Raw genomic sequence first — 20460 nt, forward strand, 5'->3', positions numbered from 1 at the left:
CCCCAAGTGCTCCCAAGTAACAATTTCTAGAACTTTCTAAACGTTCCATTGCATCTTTTCATACAGGTTCTCATTCTCAGTGGCTGTGAGGACTGAAAGCAATTTTTAGATCCTGTATATTCCAATACTCTGTATAAAATTAGGCCTTTGGAGCTTGTTCATGATCTCATCAGGAAGTTTGGGGGAGTCGTCTACTATGCTTTATAGAGTTATAGGCATATGAAAATAGCCAGACAATAGTAAGCCTTTCAGTCTTTGAAGAGTTCTTTGGAGCAGTTAATAATAGCACTGAAAGCATTTCTATTTCTGTCACGGAGCTATAGAGAGAAAAGTCAGCACATTCGGTGGATTCAGCCAGGCTGCTGCGTGTCATGGGCCAGCATTACCATTTGCCTCGGGACTCCTCCTTCTAATTAAGATTCTTAAAATTCAAAAAATTTTAAAAGTACTTCAAACAGATAACACACACACACACACACACACAAAGATTCTTGTTCTTCAAGTACGTGTGGTTCAGACACTCAATATTACATCTTGGCTGGCAAGAGTTGTTCTCTGCTAATGGCAGAACATATGTTTTGGAAACAGAAAAGTGTGATATTAGTTTAAGCTGTTGCTTGTCTCCACTCAGTAATAACTTATTTTTTTTTCACTTAGTAATATGTTAATCTGTCTTGTTAGCAAAGTTCATTAAGGGCATGGGAAGAGAGGACTCCCAAAGGGAATGAAACACAGTTTAGTGAAACAGAATATCCTCCTGCAATTGTTTTAATAATTGAGAAAGAAGAATAAAATCAATTTCTAGATCACAAGTCCTTGAGGCTAACAAAAACTATAGGAAATAAACTGAAGGGCAAACGAACCTATTTACAAAACAGAAGTTGAGTCTCAGATGTAGAAAACAAAATTGTGGTTACTGGGGGGAAAGAAGAGGGAGGGATAAATTGGAAGGTTGGGATTGACATACACAGTACTATATATAGAAAAGCGAATAAGAACCTGCTGAATAGCACAGGGAGCTCTATTCAATACTCTGTAATGACCTATATGGGAAAAGAATGTAAAAAAGAGTGGAAGAAAAAACTGAAGGAATGGGCTTCCCTGGTGGCCACTGGTTAAGAATCCGCCGGCAGGGCTTCCCTGGTGGCGCAGTGGTTGAGAGTCCACCTGCCGATGCAGGGGACACAGGTTCATGCCCCGGTCCGGGAAGATCCCACATGCCGCAGAGCGGCTGGGCCCGTGAGCCATGGCTGCTGAGCCTGCGTGTCCATCCGGAGCCTGTGCTCTGCAGCGGGAGAGGCCACAACAGTGAGAGGCCCGGGTACAGCAAAAAAAAAAAAAAGAAAAAGAATCCGCCTGCATATGCAGGGGACACGGGTTCGAGCCCTGGTCTGGGAAGATCCCACACGTCGCGGAGCCACTAAGCCCGTGCACCACAACTACTGAGCCTGCGCTCTACAGCCCATGCTCTGCAACAAGAGAAGCCACCACAATGAGAAGCCTGCGCACCACAACTAGAGAAAGCCCGCGCGCTGCCACGAAGACCCAACGCAGCCAACAATAAATTAATTTAAAAAAAACTGAAGGAAAACAGCTTCAGCTCTTTGAAACTCTAGCAGCTCAATTCAGTAAACTGCTCACCTTCTAGGAAGAAGTTAATGAAGTGCAGGCAAGGCCTAGTGGAAGTCTCATCTCAGTAAAGTTGGCTACAATAAAAATACTCATATTCCCTGGACTGGTGATTATCGAAAGTGTTCCTTCCTCTTTGTCCACACAAGGCAGCCTCTCTAAACTCTATTCTGTCGGATACCAAACGTTCTCCTGCATTCATCCCCACTCCTGACTTCTGCAGAAAGCAAGTTCATGTGCATCTAAACAGGAATGACTCGCTGAATCAGCCCAAATGGAAAACTCATCTGGGAACATAAGCTACCGCTGCAAATGCGCTGCCTTGGCCAATCCAAGGGATTAGTTGTGCTCTTCTTCAAAGAACGAAAGTTAAAACCCATGGCTCTCTGATTCAGGAAGTTCTATTTACCAACAAAGCGTTTCTTTCCAGCCAGATCGAACTCTTCTTCAGGGTAGGAAGTGATGGAGCCTTCTGGGGGGATGACAGCAGGAGTGGCAGCAGGGGTGGAGGGCTGGGTGGTGGCCGGCAGCCTTGAGGTCTCAACTTCATAATCTGAAACGATGTGACGGTTTTGTAATTGGGCACTTCCAGAAAAGGGGCACTGTGTGCCATCAAAAGATACCTTCTTAAGATTGATCTCTACACGAAAGCATGTACGCGTGCACACCCCACCACTCCGTAGGATAAATGCTATGCCTGAACAGAATTTGTTGCTAACAAAACAGTGTTTCCTCCCATTTCAGTCCGCTCGGAAAAGCAGCTCCTGGTAAAAGAAAGGAAGGAAAAAAAGAAACACAATGACCAGAAAAATGAGATTTTTAGCATCAAAGCTGGACAGAACCCTAGAATTCACCCAGTTTTGCAGGCTCCTGTTACTGGTCCGAGACCATTCTCTGCCTAAATAATTTTCCCTTCTAAAGCCATAAAAAATCCACATGAGAAAAGAAACGTGATTTTTAAAAAAATTTATCTTCTGTGTACGGGCTTTTCTCTGGGGAGGGGTGTAGGATTAATCCTATTCAGAGAACTAATCCGTTAACAAAAAAGAAAACTCTGTTCCCTGTCAACAGCTCCAAACCATAAGAAAGGTGCTATTTTCAAAGATGCTAAGAAAGCTTCCTTTGCTTTCTCACATCTGCTGTTTTTCTTTTAAGTTCATTTTATTTTATTTTATTTTTTTGAAAATTGGGGAATTAAACCACTACATGAAACAATCGTGATTGCATCCAAGGTGACATTATTCCCACATTCGTGATTTAAGAGCCTTGGAACTACAGACAGCAGCAGGCAGGCAGAGCACAAAAGTGGGGACAGATATCCCGAGTGTCAAAGGCCAGCACTGTTGGGGGGGGGACAAGATTTCCACATGAATTCCTTCAATTTTGGAGGCAACTTACAAAACACACAGAACAATCACAGAGTCATAAGTACAATGACAGGATTAGTTGCCATTGATGGAGTGACTGCTCCAGATGTCATGCAAGGCATGTGTATTCTTTATCTTAGAAACTTACCTTGACTTGAAAACATGCTATGATAAAAAAAAAAAAAAGAAAATCAGCGCATCTAGAGCACTGCATTGTTTTATGTAATTAGAAAAGGAGAGAAAGGAAAGAATGAGAATGGGAAGGGTCAAGGCTGGAGGCGGAGACCTGGTTAAACCACTTTACTAACAGTGTGGATGGGGGACAGGAGGCTCAGAAGGAAGCAGCTCCAGAATTTCTAGAGGAAGGAGGGGTTGAGAGGGAGGGAAAGGGGGGCTCAGGGAACTTGTCTGGAAGCTGCATCTGTGTATCAAGCACACTGTTCTCCTTTAGGTTAACCTGTAGTGGGGGGTAACTTGGAGGGGGACGGTATAACCACCCTTCCCTAAGCATTGCCACCCACCCCTGAGTTCTGAAGGAAACGGAAATTGAAGTCATCCACTTAGTCATTAAAATAAGATTCTCCCATCAGAAAACTATCCAAATTATGTGTCTAAAAACATTAGTACCTTCATCATAGATCACGTACGCCTCTTCCGTGGGCACTGCCGTGTCGGTCTCCAATCCTGAGAACTCATCTAGTGAAGGACGAGAGGGGAAGGGTCAGCAAATGCCCCCGGGTTTCTTCTCAGCATCACGCCGAGGGCACAGTGATCCAGCCCCATGACGGTTCCAGGGGAATAAGCGCCCCCTGCCAGGGGCTCCTCAGCTTCCTCAGAAGGAAGGGAGTTGGAACCCAGATTTTCTCTCCTTTGTACTCAGAAAAGGGCACTGGGGTGCCCTCAAGGATCAAAACAAAGATACCTCCCCAGCATTCCCGACCAGCACAAGGGGCTGTTTCTGACCTTCCTCCCACCTCTGCGGTGCCCAGGCTCCCCCTGACCCGGGATGTTGCAGGCCTGAGAACAGGCATTCTGGGAGAGCAGAGAGCGGCAGCTGGTACCCAGGATGGGGACAAAAACCCTCCTTCCGGGAGCTCCTGTGTTCATGGCACCCTCATTCTCTCCAACCCCTGGATCTTGCCACTCGCATGTTCCAGAAGCAGGGTGACCTCCTGCCTCTCCTCTTTTCCAATCTGGCTTCACTGCCCCTCTAAGCTCCCACCCTCTCTCACCGACTCAGGAGATAAATCTGTACGGATTAGACTTCTTAACTTGCATATGAAGTTTGGAAATAATATTCCAGTGATGACAAACTTCTTTACAAATGGGGAGGGCTTTATTTACAAACCCATGAGATCTATTATGACTGCAAAATTATCCTCTAAATGCAATTAATACACTTTTATATGTGATTTTTTGATGTCTTCCAGAAAGCCCTAATTATAAGAACCATTGTTAAAATGACTATTATTAATGACTGAACTGACATCACGAGCATGGACGACAACTTGGTTAAGAAAGGTGAGTGAAGGCAAAAAACACATTTTTTGCGTCCACCATCTGGGTCCTTTCAGCAGAAGCTTTTTTGAGAAGGTGGGAGGAGATCAATATATTACTTCTCGACTTGTGGGAGGAAAACGCAGCTGCAAAAAGGAGACCGTTTCTTTGTAGCTGGTAAAAATTTTGAGGCACCTTAAAAATTCAGAGGAATTCCTTTCTTCCTTTTGACCTGAAGCCACAGCAATTATATAGAACTCTCAATTCAAGGCACACTTAAAAGGCAGAGTAGGTGTGAGGGGACAGCAAGCAGGAACCAGGATTTATCACTTGCCTTCTGGGCATCAGGCACTGTCACATATATATGGTTCGAGTTAATCCTCACATAAGATAAATGGGGTTCATTATACCCACTTCTCAGCCAGGGACACCAAGGATTTATAACATGCCTGGAGACACACAGCTGGTAAAGGACAAAGAGCTGAAACAGAATTGGACTTGAAGGCCTCGGCTCCAAAGGCTATGTTCTTTATACTTCATCAAACTGCCGCCACTGTTTAGAAGTTGGACTAACCAGTCTTTTGCTTGTAAACCTTAAGGCACTTTATTAGAATCATCATTCCGCAGCATAATGAAAGGGGGATTGAATTAGAAAGTATACCGACCCCCTTCACTCAAAATATTACAGGCACCAATTTTGAATTGGTTTCTTGCTAGGAAATCATTGATCATTCCTGAGAAATACACCAACGTAGTCATTCTACTAGCCTTGTCTGAGCCTACTTTGAATAACTTCATGAATGCGATGCTGCTGAAACAAACTCCACCAGCCGAGGACAGTGGCAACCTTGCCTCGCCTGTCTGGCCCCTCTGCGATGAAGAGCCCCGCATACACCCGAGGCCCGTGACACGCCCCCCACCTGCCTCACCATGGAGGCGGTGACGTGGGGGATGTTCTGACAGGACCAACGAAAGTCAACAAAGAGAAGTTGTAAATGATCCGCCTTTCAGGATGGGCATTTCGAGAAAAACGATTAGACGCGATTTTTTTTTAGGTCATTCCAATGTCAATATGTCTGGATCCAAGAGGAATGACTTCTGGGCTGGTTTAAATTAGACAGTTCTCAGGCTGACACCACCTAACGTGTGGAGTTATCTGGCTGTTGTTTCCCAGAAACCATTTTCCTCCCTGTGTCCATTTAACTTTCAAGAATGTAGTCTTGTTGTACCTCATTATCAGCTCGGGTTCATTTCCTTTCATTATTATTTTTGGTCAGGTCAAAATGAATAAACTGTACAATGTTTGCATCCCGGAGTGAACGAGAAAGGGGCAAAGTATAGGGTTTCCTTCATGGATTCCTGATACTAAATACAATTCCTTGAGGAGCTGAAACGCTCTGGTCCAGCACCCGGCCACAGAAACGATGCCTTTCACCTGCAAACTTGGATCACTTCTTGAGATGAGTGACAGTTAAGTCTTCTGGCAAACGTAAACATCCTACTGAGTGATTTCGTGCTCCTCTTTTTGTTTTAAGACCAAATAAAGTCAGGTATAATTTTTCTAAAATAGCACCATCTTGATTCCAAGTAAAAGAAACTTCCAGATGTAATGAAATAGATTTACAATTTGGGGGGAAAAGCTGACCCTCAGAATTTGCCCCACCTGAATGCTTTTGAAGCATTTGGAGCTACATAAAACTGGATGTTTTATAAGCCAAGCCAGAATCAATGTCAAAAGCTTCCACCTCTTCATATAAAAGTAGCTGCCAGCCACCAACCATGTGGTACTCAAGTTTATTTTCTTGAGTAGTTTATCCAAACAGTCATGAAAAAAAATGAGCACAAAATGTTCGGGTCTTAGCTCCAGAGATATTTTTTTAAAACTGTAAAAAAAGGTTCTCATTAGAAGTTTAGAGAGAAGGTAAATTCCAGCTGTTTGAAACCCAAGGATATTTGCAAATTATTTGGTTGGTCCAGCTCAAGTGAATTTTCAATTATTCTGTTTGTATTTTCTGTCTTGAGAGTGAGCTGTGGCAGGAGGGAACTGTTTTCCACAATGATTGATGTTCTTCTAAAACATGCCCCAAGGTCATGTTACAAATTGTTGAAGACGTTCAGCTGGCTCGTAACATTTCCAGACACACACGATACCATCAGATCTGCTGTCGAAATGAAACCTGAAAAACAAGGATCGCTGGTAAAAGACTTCTCAGTAGAAAACAGAGAATGCCTATGGCTTGGGGTATGGTGTAGATATCCAAAGATGAATAATTAGGTACCATAAGGAATCTGAGATGAAGCAGAGGACGCTGCCTCTACTGCAAGGAGTTTATTATTTAATAGAGAAGTCATAGCAAACAAAAAAGTGTGCGTGCGTGTGTGTGTGTGTGTGTGTGTGTGTGTGTGTGTGTAAGAGAGAGAAAGAGCACCAATATGCTGGAAACAAGCATATAATATGCATCTATGCTTACAGGAATATGCAAACAATATGGCCTCTATAACAAATGCTTAAATTACTGGAATGAGTTAATGACACAAGGTTATTCCCAAAACACTATTTTAAAGCAGTGTTTTCAAGGGAAAGAGGGGCATGATATAACCAGGGGAGCCAAGACTAAGAGATGTGAAAAGATGATTTTAAAATTGGAGTGCTAGAAACAAAATGTTAGGACTTGGCCAATGGAAGATAATGACAAATGGTCGGCTATATGGGGGTTGAAGAGGGGACTCTTGGAAGGGCAGGTATTCTCTCAGGGATCACAACACAGGTTCTAAATCATCATGCCTACAACAGCAATTTCAGGTTACTAGGTTGCAAAGTGCCATGGCCAAAATTTGCTTGGTAAATAAATATTGGTTGTATACACATGGAGCCCCAGCACTTGTGGGTGTACATTATAAACTGAACTACAGTTGTCCCTAGATATACACTGGGACTTGGTCCAGGAGCCCCTGTGAATACCAAAATCTGTGGATGCTCAAGTCCTTTTTATAAAAGAGCGTAGTACAAGGAATCCAAGTTTGGTTGAATCCGTGGATGTGAAACCCACGGTACAGACGGCCCACTGTACACCGAATACAACAAAAAAAGTACTTGAGAGAAAACATGAACACGAGAGCAGAGCAAGAGGCAGGGAGACATGGTACAGGTGGTTCTGGGAGTGAAGTGTGAGGGGGAGAGTTGGGACTGTCGCTCCGCTGACATCAGCATCTCATTGTCCCATTTACAGGATGCGTTTTTGCAGGTCGAGGCCACTGGAACGTGTTCAACTAAGAAATGGCAAACTCTACTGTACTTTATAGATAATGCAGAGGATTTTAGTGAATAATTTCGACTGTGATTTTCTAATTACATGCCGTCTTTAGAAGCTAATTCCCCCCTAAGATGCTCCCTTCCACCTCTACCTCTCTCCAGGATTAACCCTGACAGTTGCATTCCAGTGGTGGCTGAAGCGGGGACTATGCTTTCTATTTCTCAGGCAAGTGCCATGCTTGGCTTGGAGTCTCATTCAAGGAATGTGTGTCGAGCTGCACATCTGGATAGGAGGCGCATGGAGGCTGGTGTAAGGAAGCCCAGTTAGGAGTAATAATTTGAGTATTGGGTCCATAGGGTCAGCCTAGCAATGGAGGTATGAAGTCTAAGAAATGTGACGGAGGAAGAATCGGTGGGAATTGATGAGACCTGACAACAGAGATGAGAGAACAAAAGGAGACACGAGACACCAAAGCCTCAGGCCTGGAGAAACGGATCTTTATCCCATCTTGCTCTACCATAAAGATAAAAAACTTGGTTTCCTAACGAGAGGGAGCTGTTTCTCTCGACTGTAATTTCACGTAGATTGTGCATTAGATTGTGAGGTTTCAGAGGCACGGCTATGTCACCGACTTTTCTATGTTTCCCACAGAACCCAACCCATGTGGAATAGGTGATTAATGATCATTTGCTGACATTACGTTCCAAAATTATGAATGAAGCCAGAAAAACAAAAACAAGAGCTACTCCATCCTCTTCAAATTACCACACGGGATTTCTCATAATGAAATCACTGTACAATGATAAAGAAACACTTATCAAATGAATTCACTAAATCAGGGTTTATCTAGACACAAGACTTAATCGTGCTCACTTTCAATTTCAGAACCTATACACAGAAAGTATAAAAAATAGCTATGTCACCATCACTAGTTATTAGGGAGCTATGAATCTAAACCACAATGAGATACCCCTTCACACCCACTGTGAATGAAAAAGACGGATAATAACAGGTGTTGGTGAAGATGGAGAGAAACTGGACACCTCATACATTACTGGTGGGAATAAAAATGGTGCAGCTGCTCTGGAAAACAGTTTGGTGGTTCCTCAAAAAGTTAAACAGAGAGTTACCATTTGACACAGCAACTCTACACAAGAGAATTAAAAACAGGAATTCAAAAAAAAAAAAAAAGAACAAACCTGTACACGAATGTTCATAGCAGCACTAATCATAATAGACAAAAGGTGGAAATAACCCAAACATCCATCAACTGATAAATGGACAAAATGTGGTCTCTCCACACAATGGAATATTAATCAGCAATAAAAGGACTGAAGTACAGACATCTTCTACAATGTGGATGAGACTTGAAAACAAATTATGCTAATTGAAAGAAGCCAGACACAGAAGGACACATTTCACATGATTCCATTTACATGAAATGTCCAGAACAGGCAACTATAGAGACAGAAAGTAGATGAGTGGTTTCCCGGAGTTGGGAGGAGCAGAGAATGGGGCGTGACGACTCATGAGTATAGGGTTTGTTTTGGAAGGTGATGAAAATGTTCTGGAATTTGATAGTGGTGCTTGTTGCACAACTCTATGACTATGCTAAAAACTGTACACTTTAAAAGGGAGAACTTGATGGCATGTGATTTCTGTCCCAAGAAAGCTATTATTAAAGATGTTTTTAATAAAAACAACTATGATTAGAATTAATACTAGGAATGAAATGTTTAATAAAGTTGTTAGTGGAGCAGCAGAAATAAAGAAGGTAAGCCATACAGAAGTATTTTTAAAATCATAAATTATAGTACTTTATGATATTGTTTGAGGATGATAGGTTGCTCTCCCCAAATTTAATTTTTTTTTCCAAGACTTTGTACTTATTTTCAGAATGCTGTCTAGAGGTAAATTACTACTTTTTTTTTTTTTTTTTACTACCATTGCATTTCTTTTTTATATATTTTTATTTTTTTATTTTTATTGGAGTATAGTTGCTTTTAGAGATAAATTATTACTAACACTTGGACACTAATTTGGCTTGGGCTAGGCTATCAGACAAATGGACAGGAGTGAAGTAAAAAATACACATCTCTATCATGATCTGCAAAGAAAAGAAGAAACAAAAATACCAAGAAAAATATTGACTTTCATGCCAACTAAAAAGCCCCGAAATACAAAGGAAATGCAAAGAACATGCAATAAGGCCTACATCAGAGGAGACAAAAGAAAATGTAAAATATTAATAATAATAGTAGTAGTAATTAGAACCAAATCCAAAATAGTCACTCTTCTGTTTACAACCAATTATTAAACAAATATCTGTTCTAATTATACTTCAATTAAAAAAACTAAACACATCAACCTATGCAGAAGTAAGGAAGATACATAATATTTTCATACCGGAAACCCAAAGGTAAATTCCAATTCGTACTCACTGGGTTAGTTGGTAGTGTGAGAATTTTCTTCCCAATCATCCTCTTCTCCAGTGTGTTCCTTGTTCTTTGGTGTGAATTTTTCAGATATGTCAAATGTTCCTGTTTCTTTGGAACTTGTTCGTGGAAACACTAACTTCAAACAGAATTCCCAGTTTGGAGACAGCATTCATGTTCAAACTGATTGGGTTTATGAGGTGAATGATGCTATGTAAGAATTCGGGGCATGAGTGTGATTTCCTGAAATGAAGGGTCTTCGCTCTGCGTTAACTTAAAAAGACAGAAGCTTTACAGTCTGCATTGCAATTCATTTCAACCCGAGGGAAAGGGGGTGAATTTGCCTTCTCGAGCCTGAGGCAAATACAGGATGACACAGCAGGGGCGCAGGACAGCCCTGGCTGGGTGTCCCAGAGCAGGGAAAGGGCTCAGTCTTAGCCAGTGGACGGCCCCTGCTGCCACACAAGGATAAGCATTTTCCAAAGGGACTGCTGATCAAACGTGCTTGGGAAATGCTACTTTACTTGAAAATTCACATTGAGACTATTCCACGGTTAGAGTCCAACAGTAAGAAATTCCTTTAACCTTGTTTACAGCACATAGCTAATCACAGAACCTTTTTAAAAAAATTACTATATAATAATAATTGTTATTATATTTTAATTATTATTATAACAAGTACTAATCTACTAATATCCAGTGGGACACACTTTGGGAAGCACTGGTCCAAACTAACAATGTCCCGTGTTTCAGCCAGATTTTTGACTGGGGTGGTGACAAGGACTGCCAGATAAAACAGAGGATGCCCACTTAGATTTGAATTTTAGAGAAGCTTTCATGTAAGCACGTCCCACGCAATATTTTTGTTTGCTGAGTCTGACCACCCTAGTTGTGAAACAGCGTGGTCAGTAAACCCCGTGAACTACAAGCGCCTGCAGCTGCAGCTCCACCGTGCAACCCGAATCACCGCCCCGCAGTCTCTGCGGCCCTAGTCGGCAACGCAGCGTGCCATCACGTGAGTTACCGGTACAACGAAGACGGTTACCTTCCTCGGGGTGGCACTCCGGGATCCCATCTGAGCCCACGACGAGGTTGCCATCCTCGTCGTGTCGCTCCAGGGTCCCGGGGCGACAGGTGGGGATGCGGGCGGTGGGCTCGGGGGTGGTGGTAGTGGTGGTTGACTGCGTAGTGGTTCGGGTGGTCGCTGGGCGCGTGGTGCTGGTCGTGGTGGGCCGAGGGGGCGTGGTGGTCGGGGGTCGCGTGCTGGCGGTGGAGGCATGGGTGGTTGTCTTGACGACCCCCAAGCCCACCAGGGGCTTCCCTCCGAGGCTCAAAATGGGCTTATCCTGGGGACCGGCCAAGGGTTTGCCATGTCGCCCCTGCCCGAAGAGGGGGAGGCCATCGGGGCTCACCACGGGGGTCCCTCCCAGATCTGAAACAAAAATCAAACAAAAGCTGTGCAACAAGGTGAAAGGACACAGGGAAAGCAAAAAGCAAGCGGAAAATGTCTTCTCAGAGGCTTCTATTTTCATCAGTAAAAGGCCAAGAAATAATTAAAGGGACATCAGGTGAGGGAGCAGTATCTGCTGCTATCCAGAAATTTCTAGGCTATTTATATTATCCATGACTCTGTACCACCTTATATAAATATATAAATATTTCATTGCTATGCCCCATTACCTGCAATAACTCGAAGTCTCCAGTAAGGAAAGTAATTCTTTCCCCCTCTTCATTCCTACCCCTAAAGACTTAAGTGTTACTGTGGACAATAAGGTGGCAAACTTATTCTGTAAGGGCCAGAGAGTAAATATTTTAAGCTTTATGACACCACTACTCAACTTTGCCACTACAAGGCAAAAAAGCCACAGACAGTACACCAACAAATGCATGTTTCTATGCTCCACTGAAACTTTATGTATGGATAGTGAAATGTGAATTTAATATAATATTCACGTGTCACAAGTATTATCATTCTATGATTTTTTGGCAGTCATTTAAAAATGTAAAAACTATTCTGAGCTCCCAGGCTATATAACAACAGGCAGCAGACAGGGTTTGGCTTTAGAAGCTGCTTTGCTGACTCCTGCTCTCGGCTGCCCAATCCCAAGAATGAAGTCAAGAGCCACCTTTTCTAGAGGGTGGAGTCTGTAAGAAGACAGTTGGATGAGGGAAGAAGCTAAGTTCTGCCCCCTTCTGAGGCACCTCCTTTCCACATGGCTCAAGGGCCCCCATTAAAAATGAGTAGGGGGGGCCTCCCTGGTGGCGCAAGTGGTTGAGAGTCCGCCTGCCGATGCAGGGGATACGGGTTCGTGCCCCGGTCTGGGAGGATCCCATATGCCACGGAGCGGCTGGGCCCGTGAGCCATGGCCGCTGAGCCTGCGCGGCCGGAGCCTGCGCGTCCGGAGCCTGTGCTCCACAACGGGGGAGGCCACAACAGTGAGAGGCCCGCATACCGCAAAAAAAAAAAAAAAAAATGAGTAGGGGGCTTCCCTGGTGGCGCAGTGGTTGAGAGTCCGCCTGCCGATGCAGGGGACACCGGTTCGTGCCCCGGTCCGGGAGGATCCCACATGCCGCGGAGCGGCTGGGCCCGTGAGCCGTGGCCGCTGAGCCTGTGCATCCGGAGCCTGTGCTCCACAAAGGGAGAGGCCACAACAGTGAGACACCCGTGTACCGCAAAAAAAAAAAAAATGAGTAGGAGGAGAAAGAGAGAAGATGTCACTCTACAGCTAAGTCAGGACACTTTTGTTCCTTAAAAAACACTCTCACTTACCCACAATGGTTCGACCATCTCCTCCTAGTTTAACTCGAAGGGGATTTCCTTGTGAATCTTGGAGGTACCTTCCTTCTCCGTTCAATACTAACCCACGATCAAGATCCACGACCTAAATTCATGACACAGATTAAAGGATATATTGAACATTTCAAAATGTTCACCTTAATCCAACTGCATGAACATATGTGAATAGGAAACATTATTTTTGTCAGCATCATTCATAAGGTTTAATAAGAATAAAGTACGAAACAGTCACATTTCATATTATAATTGCTTATCTATATAATATGTAAATTGTTTTAAGTTTCTCAAATATTCAAAAGATGTTCAAAATACTTTTACCATTTAATATGTTGTAGTATGTAAAAAGTAGGAAACAACCTAAGTGTTCATCAAGAGAGGAAAGAGATTAAATAAATTATGGCCCATCCATCCAGTGAAATACTATGCAGCCAATGAAAAGGATTTGGAAATTCTATATTTATTGACATATCCTGATGCAGACTTAGATTATAGGACTGATTAGGTTGCAGAACTAAAGTATATTCATTTGTGTGTATAAACTTAAAGGTGCAGAGAGAAAATTCTGGACAGATTATATCCCAAACTGTTAATAGGGGTTATTTCTAAGAAGTGGTTTGGGATGCTTATCTTTTTCATATATTTCTGAATTGTTTTAACTTCTTGCCATGAACATGACATGTTTCTATTTGGCTGTTAGTGTGAAAAATCAAAGTTGCTATAACAAAACCAATTTAATTTGTAATTAAATTGCCTAGTACAGTATGCATGCAAATTTTTCATATTCTAAGGAATTATAAAACTTGAACAAAAGGTATTATTATCTCTGTTAAGAACCAACTCATGCTCTACACTGTTGGTTCTCAAAGTGTGGTCCTGGACCAGCTGCCCCAGCCTCACCCGGGAACTTGTCGGATATGAGAATTACCTGGCCCTACCCAGACCGCACTGACAAGCCCCCCAGGGATTCTGATGCTCACCTGTGTTTGAAAACCTTGACTCTGCACAATCAGGCCATGGGAGGAGCCCCTGCACGCAGGCCACTTTGTTGGGTGCTATCTCAGTAATTAAAATAAAACTTATTTATATAAACCCTACTTTTGAAATCTACTCCATACCGTTTCAATTCAAAATTGTTTATAATGACACTTTGCTTTAATATGCATTCTTCCTTCCCTAAATTTCTGTTCCTTTGAGAAATGATAAAATGGATCTTTAGGTCACCTGTGACTGAAAATTCTTTGAAGTTCTTCAGTATGTTTTCCTAAACCTTTTTGTTTTAAATGGGAAGTTTTGACTGGGAATTCTACTATAAATAATTTTTTGAGTCTCCGAAAAAATATTTTAAAACTCTGAACATCGTAAGGTGTTCTGCCTGTCACCCCCAACCCACCAAAAACTCCTAAACATTTATCTTCACCCCAGGAAGTTAAAGTCATTTAGCTTAAACATACATAAAGCACTAATTCTTATTTTTTATTTTGGTCAAATTGTTGGAAGATTCAAAAGGTGATCTGATAAAAACTGCCTATTTGGGGCTTCCCTGGTGGCGCAGTGGTTGGGAGTCCGCCTGCCGATGCAGGAGACACGGGTTCGTGCCCCGGTCCGGGAAGATCCCACATGCCGTGGAGCGGCTGGGCCCGTGAGCCATGGCCGCTGGGCCTGCGCGTCTGGAGCCTGTGCTCCGCAACGGGAGAGGCCACAACAGTGAGCGGCCCGCGTGCCGCAAAAAAACAAAAAACAAAAAAAACTGCCTATCTGATTCAGGGATTTTGGGTTTGTTCAATTGTTTTTACCCTGCTTCCTTTTACAAAGGATTTGAGACAATTTACAAGAAATATGTATACTCTTTAATCGAACAATAACAAGAAATAAAATAAAGCTATCAGGCAGGAGTGGGAAAACAGAAGTTCATTTGAGAGGCTGTGCCTCAGGTTTTCTGTAACTGGTTGGCCCAAACATTTGTGTGACCTTCCTAACCAATCAAGGCAAATGGGAACAAAGGCCCATGTCTGACCTAATTAGTTATGAGAAGAAAGCAAACTAATTAACTCAGGAGAATCAAGGGTTTTTCTGAGCACTGGAAGAAACAATATAGTATAAGTATATTGACATACAAGTGGTTAAAACTAGAGAAAAAAAAAAAAAGACCGCTTCATTTTTTATTATACAATGCCCACCATTTTTCTCTTCCCAACAGCATGAAAATAATCGGTATGTGTAAAGAAGTTTACCCTACCCACTTTGTTCCTTGAGGGCCATTGATAATTCTTTGTCCACTTGGTTTTCCATTACTACCAGGAAGTACTCTCCCTTCTGCATTTGGTCTTCCATTATAACCTACACAGTACAAAAAAAAACAAAAAACAAACCAAAACAGAAACAAAAAAAATCCAACAACAGAACCTGGTAAATTCAACATTCCTGGAAAGTTGGCTTCATACCAAGCTATATGTAGTAACACACCTTTTCAAACAGGAACACTAAACAGAATTTTAAACCAATAGCTCAAATATATTAGATAATGAGTCTTAAATTGTGACTTCTACATGACAAATATGAATGTCTATGAAAAGTATGGTAAAGTCACAGTTTTCTGACATTACTGGGGGAATAAGCATGTTCAGCATAAGTAAATTTTCCAGATAAGGCTTAAGACCTTAAAGCTAGTAGCTGTAGCTTTATTTTAGCCAGTTGGAAGGTAGAGGGAAGGAGAGTTGGAAGGATGGGGAAAATTCTCTCTAAAGTGTACGAGATGCTGTCCTGCTCTCCTCCACACATTATATTTAACACGCCCACTATTTCTAGCTGACTTGGGTCCCGATCGTCAATTGCAGAGCATAAGCCCACAGAGCTGACTCAAAGCTTGACTTCAGTGGGGCTGCTTGAGAAGTATTTGCTCAGAGAGGAAGTGGCAGGCCCAGCTGGCTGGCCTTAGTTGCTGTCTGTCTGCTCCTTGCACCTGCCCTCTCTCTTCACCTCATGCCCTTTCTGATCAGCTGCAGTTTGGTTGAGGCCTCCACTGGGAGCATTCTGCTCCAGCCTGGCCTACCAGATAAAGTGCCGGGGCTTCCTGACAGCTATTTGCGGGTCAGAGACATTTCTCTCGCTCAAACAGTTAATGAACATTTAAAATTTATTGAGTTTTTTCTATGTACAAGGAAATGTGGGTTTTACCTCTATTGTCAGGGTCTTAGGTTTTTGTGCAAAAGAGTCCGTTTTAATGGAAAACTGAACTCCACGTGGGGTACTGTTCTATGTCTTTACGCTGGGCTAAATTAACAACATATTGCACAGATTAACAAATATTAATACATTCGTTCATAACTGTTCTATTAAGCCCTGATGCCATGCAAGGAGAGGGTAAGGCACCAGTTAACTGAATGCAGATTTCGGGTAAATACCTTAGATCCTGCCCTGGGGTCCATGTAGACTCTAGTTCACAGCTGCCTACATGCTGTCCTCAACCTAAGTCACACATCGGCCTGCTACTCCACTGTGTGACATTCGTCTTTAACATGCCTTTTCTGGAGGTTTGAAGCAACATTCACTGATTGCAATGTCTGAGCAATCCTCACCCAAGACATTTGAGTTTGTCCCAGGGTATTTTCAGCTGAGGGTTTTATATGCAGAACAAGCACATGATCCAGCCCACACAGAGAGGTACTCCTTCCTGTGGACTCCTTAATATGCCCTGGCACAGGGACAACTAAAAATAACGTAAAACACAGGAACCTGAGTTTGGCATCATGGCTACGACATATTTTCAGATTTAGAGCATACGTTAAGGACCTCAAAGAAGCAGTATGGGATAGCGGAATGGCCGAGGGCTGTGGAGTTAGTGTTTGGGAATGGAATTGCAGCTCAGCCACTTCACAGCTGTCTGGCCTCCAGCAAACCACTCAGACCCCTAAGCACTGGTTTCCTCATCTGAAGACCAGGAGAAGCAATGCAAACCCAGGCGATGGATAAGAGGATGCGCTCATGTTACATCTGCAAAGCTCCTAACACAATGCTTGCACAGAGCAGATGCTCGATAAAATAAAAGGCTCTCAGGAATTTCTACGAACACTGCTGAGAACCGTAAAGAAAATGTTAAGTTAAAAACAAATTACCTTGTCTGGAAGGGGGTCTCACAGGCGCGCGTGAGAAAGGGTTCCGGAATCTTGAGTTCATCATGCGCTGGCGCAAGGAGAGCATAGGGGTGGTGGACGAGTAGATGGCCGGGGCGCGCGTGGTGAACCGCGGCGGGGACGGGGGGGCCTCCGTGGGACTTGGGGTGGCAGGGCTGCGAGGGGGCTGTCTGGGCGGGAGGTGCGTGGCTCTCGGGGAGCTGCCCAGAGGTGGAGGAGGAGGACGCTTCACCGGGGTGGCGTTCCTGTCCTGCGGGGAGCTCACTCTGGGAGGCGCAAGCTCTGCTTCCCCCTTAGCGATGCTCCCATCCACATGCTTCCCGCCCCTGGGGATGAAGGAGGAGGGCCACTTTGGAACAGAGGAAGACAGTGGGTCCTTGTCCTTGTCCTTTCCTCCTTTAAAAAACATCACGTCTTCATCTTCCTCCTCGGCCGAGACCGACTGCTGCGATTTTGACGGCAGGGGCTCCCTTTTGGGTGGCGCGGCCTGGGACGCACCGGCCTTTCCCACCGCCTGGGGCCCTGCTCTGCCGGGGACCCTGGGGCGGGCTTGGGGGTGGAGGCTGCCGGGCCTGCCTAGGGGTCTGCGGAGGTGACTGTCGCTGGCGCTTCTTGCCGGAGCCTCCACCTGGCGGTGCTTGGGAAGGGACGGGGTGGCGACCTTGGCAGCCTCCGAGTATGCGGGCGCCCGGATGCCCCGGGTCTCCGCTTCTGCGCTGTCGTCGGAATCCTCGCTCTGATTCTGGGGAGATGTGGGGAGCCCCCCGTGGGGGCTGCCTCTGGACGAGTAAGGGTCTGAGAAGGAGGCGCTTTCCTGCGACGTGGGGTGGGGACGCCCGGCCTGGGGTTTGGAAGGCGGACGCCCCTCTTCCTTGCTCTGCGGGCCGCGGGGCTGATGCTGGGACGCAGAGACGGCGGATGAAGGCTGCTTTTCCGGAGCGGCGGACCCGGCACCCATCCTCCGGGGCACGCGGGTCCCGCGGTGGTGCTGCGAGCGAGGCGCAGGAGGCAGCTGCGTCTGCGGAGAGCCGCCCTCCACGCCCGCGTCGGTGCTCTGTTGAACATCCTGCGCCTTAGAGGGCGGAGATTTGGCCTGAGGATGCGCCCCTGCCCAGGTCGCCGCGGACTTGGGGTTCTCTTCGAGGGGCTCCTTCCGCTGCAGGCTCGCCGCTCTCTGGGGCCCTCTTCTCAGGTGGTCCGCGCCCCGGGAGACAGGCTGCCCAGAGGAGGAAGACGCGTGGTCACTCGCCACGGTGGCCGGGAGCGGCTGTTCGTCCCCTGCCTCTTCTTCGCTGTCTTCATGGCCGCCCAAGCCTCGCCTGTGGTCAGAAGGTGGGTGAGAATTCACCCTCGAGTGAACCCGGGGGGCCACGGTGGACGGCGGGGAGCTGGAGGTCCGTAACCGGGGTCCTCGGCTGCCACCAAGCCTGTGCGGATATCTGCCGGGGGCAGCGAAGGGCCTGTTCCTGAGCGCACTGAAATGTCCAGAGACAGGCGCCCGGGACCGCACCGTCGGGGCCGTGGCTTCAGCCTCCTTCCCTTTCTCTTCAGCATCACTGTCACCGCCGCCGTCCGACTCATCTCCGCCTTCAGAGGCCTGTGTCCTTGAGGAGAGACGAGAGGAGACCGAGGAGGGCTGGGTAGCCCATAATGGCGGGGTGGACTTGGCGGCTGGGGCATCGTGACCATCCTTCCAGCCCCTGGAGAGCGGGGGCCCGGGCTGTGGTTGGGTGGGCAGCAGCCGAGATGGCCCCGCGTGGGATGGAGACAGTCTCGCGGGTGGGGCTGAAGCCCTGGAATTTTCCTCCCCATCCTCAGAGTGGGGCGCCCTCCGAGCGGGCAAGGCTGGTTTGGCGCCGTGGTTCGCGGAGCCTCCGTCGCGCAGGGCGCCCAAGGCTGGGTGCCGGCCGGGCGCCAGGGCGGGCCGGGCGTGCGCTGCGCTCCTGGGAGGCAGCTGCGGGGAGCCTGCGGCTGGCCCTTCCTCCTCTTGGCCCTCGGAGTCATTGTCATCAGAGCTGGAAGGGCGGTGAGCGCGGCCCTCAGGGGGTGTGGCTGGGACCGAAGAGGCGGAGGGGGGCGAGGAGCCACGCTTCTCCGCGCCGTCCTTCCGGGGCAGCCCCGGCGTTCGGGCTCTCCCTGGAGCCCGCCCCGCAGGCAGGACCGGGTGAACAGGTCTACTTGGTGGCCTCTGCTGGTGCTTCTGGCCTTGGGTCTCCGAGGGCGAGGTTGGTGGGTGCCCTCGGGAATCCAGTGCTTCCTCCTCGGTGATTTCTGTTGACTGAAGATCCACCCCTCCACTCTTCCGAGGGGGAAGCTGGGGTTTTCTGGGCAGCCCACCATTAGCCAATATTTTGTTCTTCAAGTCAAGAAGCAGGTTCTTGACATTTCTCCCTTGGGGAGAAACAGGCAAACGAGTGTGTTTTGAGGAAGCTGGAGCTTTGGGTGAAGATGAGGAAGGCTCGGGCTCTTCAGGCTTGGGAGGATCTTCCGTGTCTGCTTTCTGATGAACATCAGACTCACTGGTAGGGGCTGTAATAGATTTTAAAGAATTTGATGTCAAAGAAGAGAAGAAATATGAAAATGAGTCAGATGGCAGTATGGAGGTGTTTAAAATTGGTAATAATAATTGATAACTTTAGACATGACACTTTAGACATGACACTTACTTTCCCAATTATAGCAATCTCTTTTAAAGTTCTATTTTGCTTTAAAGTAATATAGTCCTAGAAAAGAAGTGTATTGAGTTTCTATAAATTGACTCAGGCTGTGTATGCCACGTCTTATTTGAAGCCGGGCTTTTCAGGCTTGTGATGAGTACTTGGAAGTAATTGAAATGAGTACTTGGAAGTATTTCATTGATTTTGTAAGCACAAAATCTTATATAGGACTTTCTTAATATAACTGTCAAGATATTACAAGTGCATTATAGTCATTCTTTACAATGTAGGCAAGAAATACGCACAAGCCTGGCTCAAAATGTTGAATGATCTATACTGAAAGCTATACAGGGACGTGTTGTGTGTAATTTGCAAATGACTGGGGCGAGCTACAAATTTGTAATTTTTGAGGCATGACAAAGAGTCCCCTATTCCACATAACATGTCCTTACTTGCTTTTTTCTTGCTTAAAATCCCTTTTATAATGGATACATTTGTAATCCCACAATAAAGCCTAAAATAAAAAGACCCCTGGGGTAGGCAAAACATTATATTACATGTACCCTATAAGTTACCCTTTATTGAGAGCAGGATGGAATGCGGGAAGGGATGCTGTAAGGGGAGAAGGACTTATATAGCAATGGGGGATCCAGAGAGAGCAAACTTCATCTATTTCAGGTTTTTTTAATGATAG

General features: G+C 45.4%; 1 protein-coding gene across 3 annotated transcripts in view; it reads right to left on the reverse strand.

The window, feature by feature from the left end:
• FNDC1 (fibronectin type III domain containing 1) overlaps positions 1-20460 on the reverse strand; it is a 99460-nt gene that overhangs the window by 20397 nt on the left and 58603 nt on the right. For all 3 annotated transcript variants that reach the window (XM_060115000.1, XM_060114999.1, XM_060114998.1), the window contains 6 exons: positions 17092-19638; positions 15216-15316; positions 12953-13064; positions 11228-11614; positions 3624-3692; positions 2039-2182 (listed from right to left, as the gene is read on the reverse strand). In XM_060115000.1, the coding sequence (XP_059970983.1) occupies positions 2039-2182; positions 3624-3692; positions 11228-11614; positions 12953-13064; positions 15216-15316; positions 17092-19638 (3360 nt within the window). The remainder of the gene's footprint in view (positions 1-2038; positions 2183-3623; positions 3693-11227; positions 11615-12952; positions 13065-15215; positions 15317-17091; positions 19639-20460) is intronic.

Source organism: Mesoplodon densirostris, chromosome 12 (assembly GCF_025265405.1).
Source record: "Mesoplodon densirostris isolate mMesDen1 chromosome 12, mMesDen1 primary haplotype, whole genome shotgun sequence".
NCBI classification, from domain to species: domain Eukaryota; kingdom Metazoa; phylum Chordata; class Mammalia; order Artiodactyla; family Ziphiidae; genus Mesoplodon; species Mesoplodon densirostris.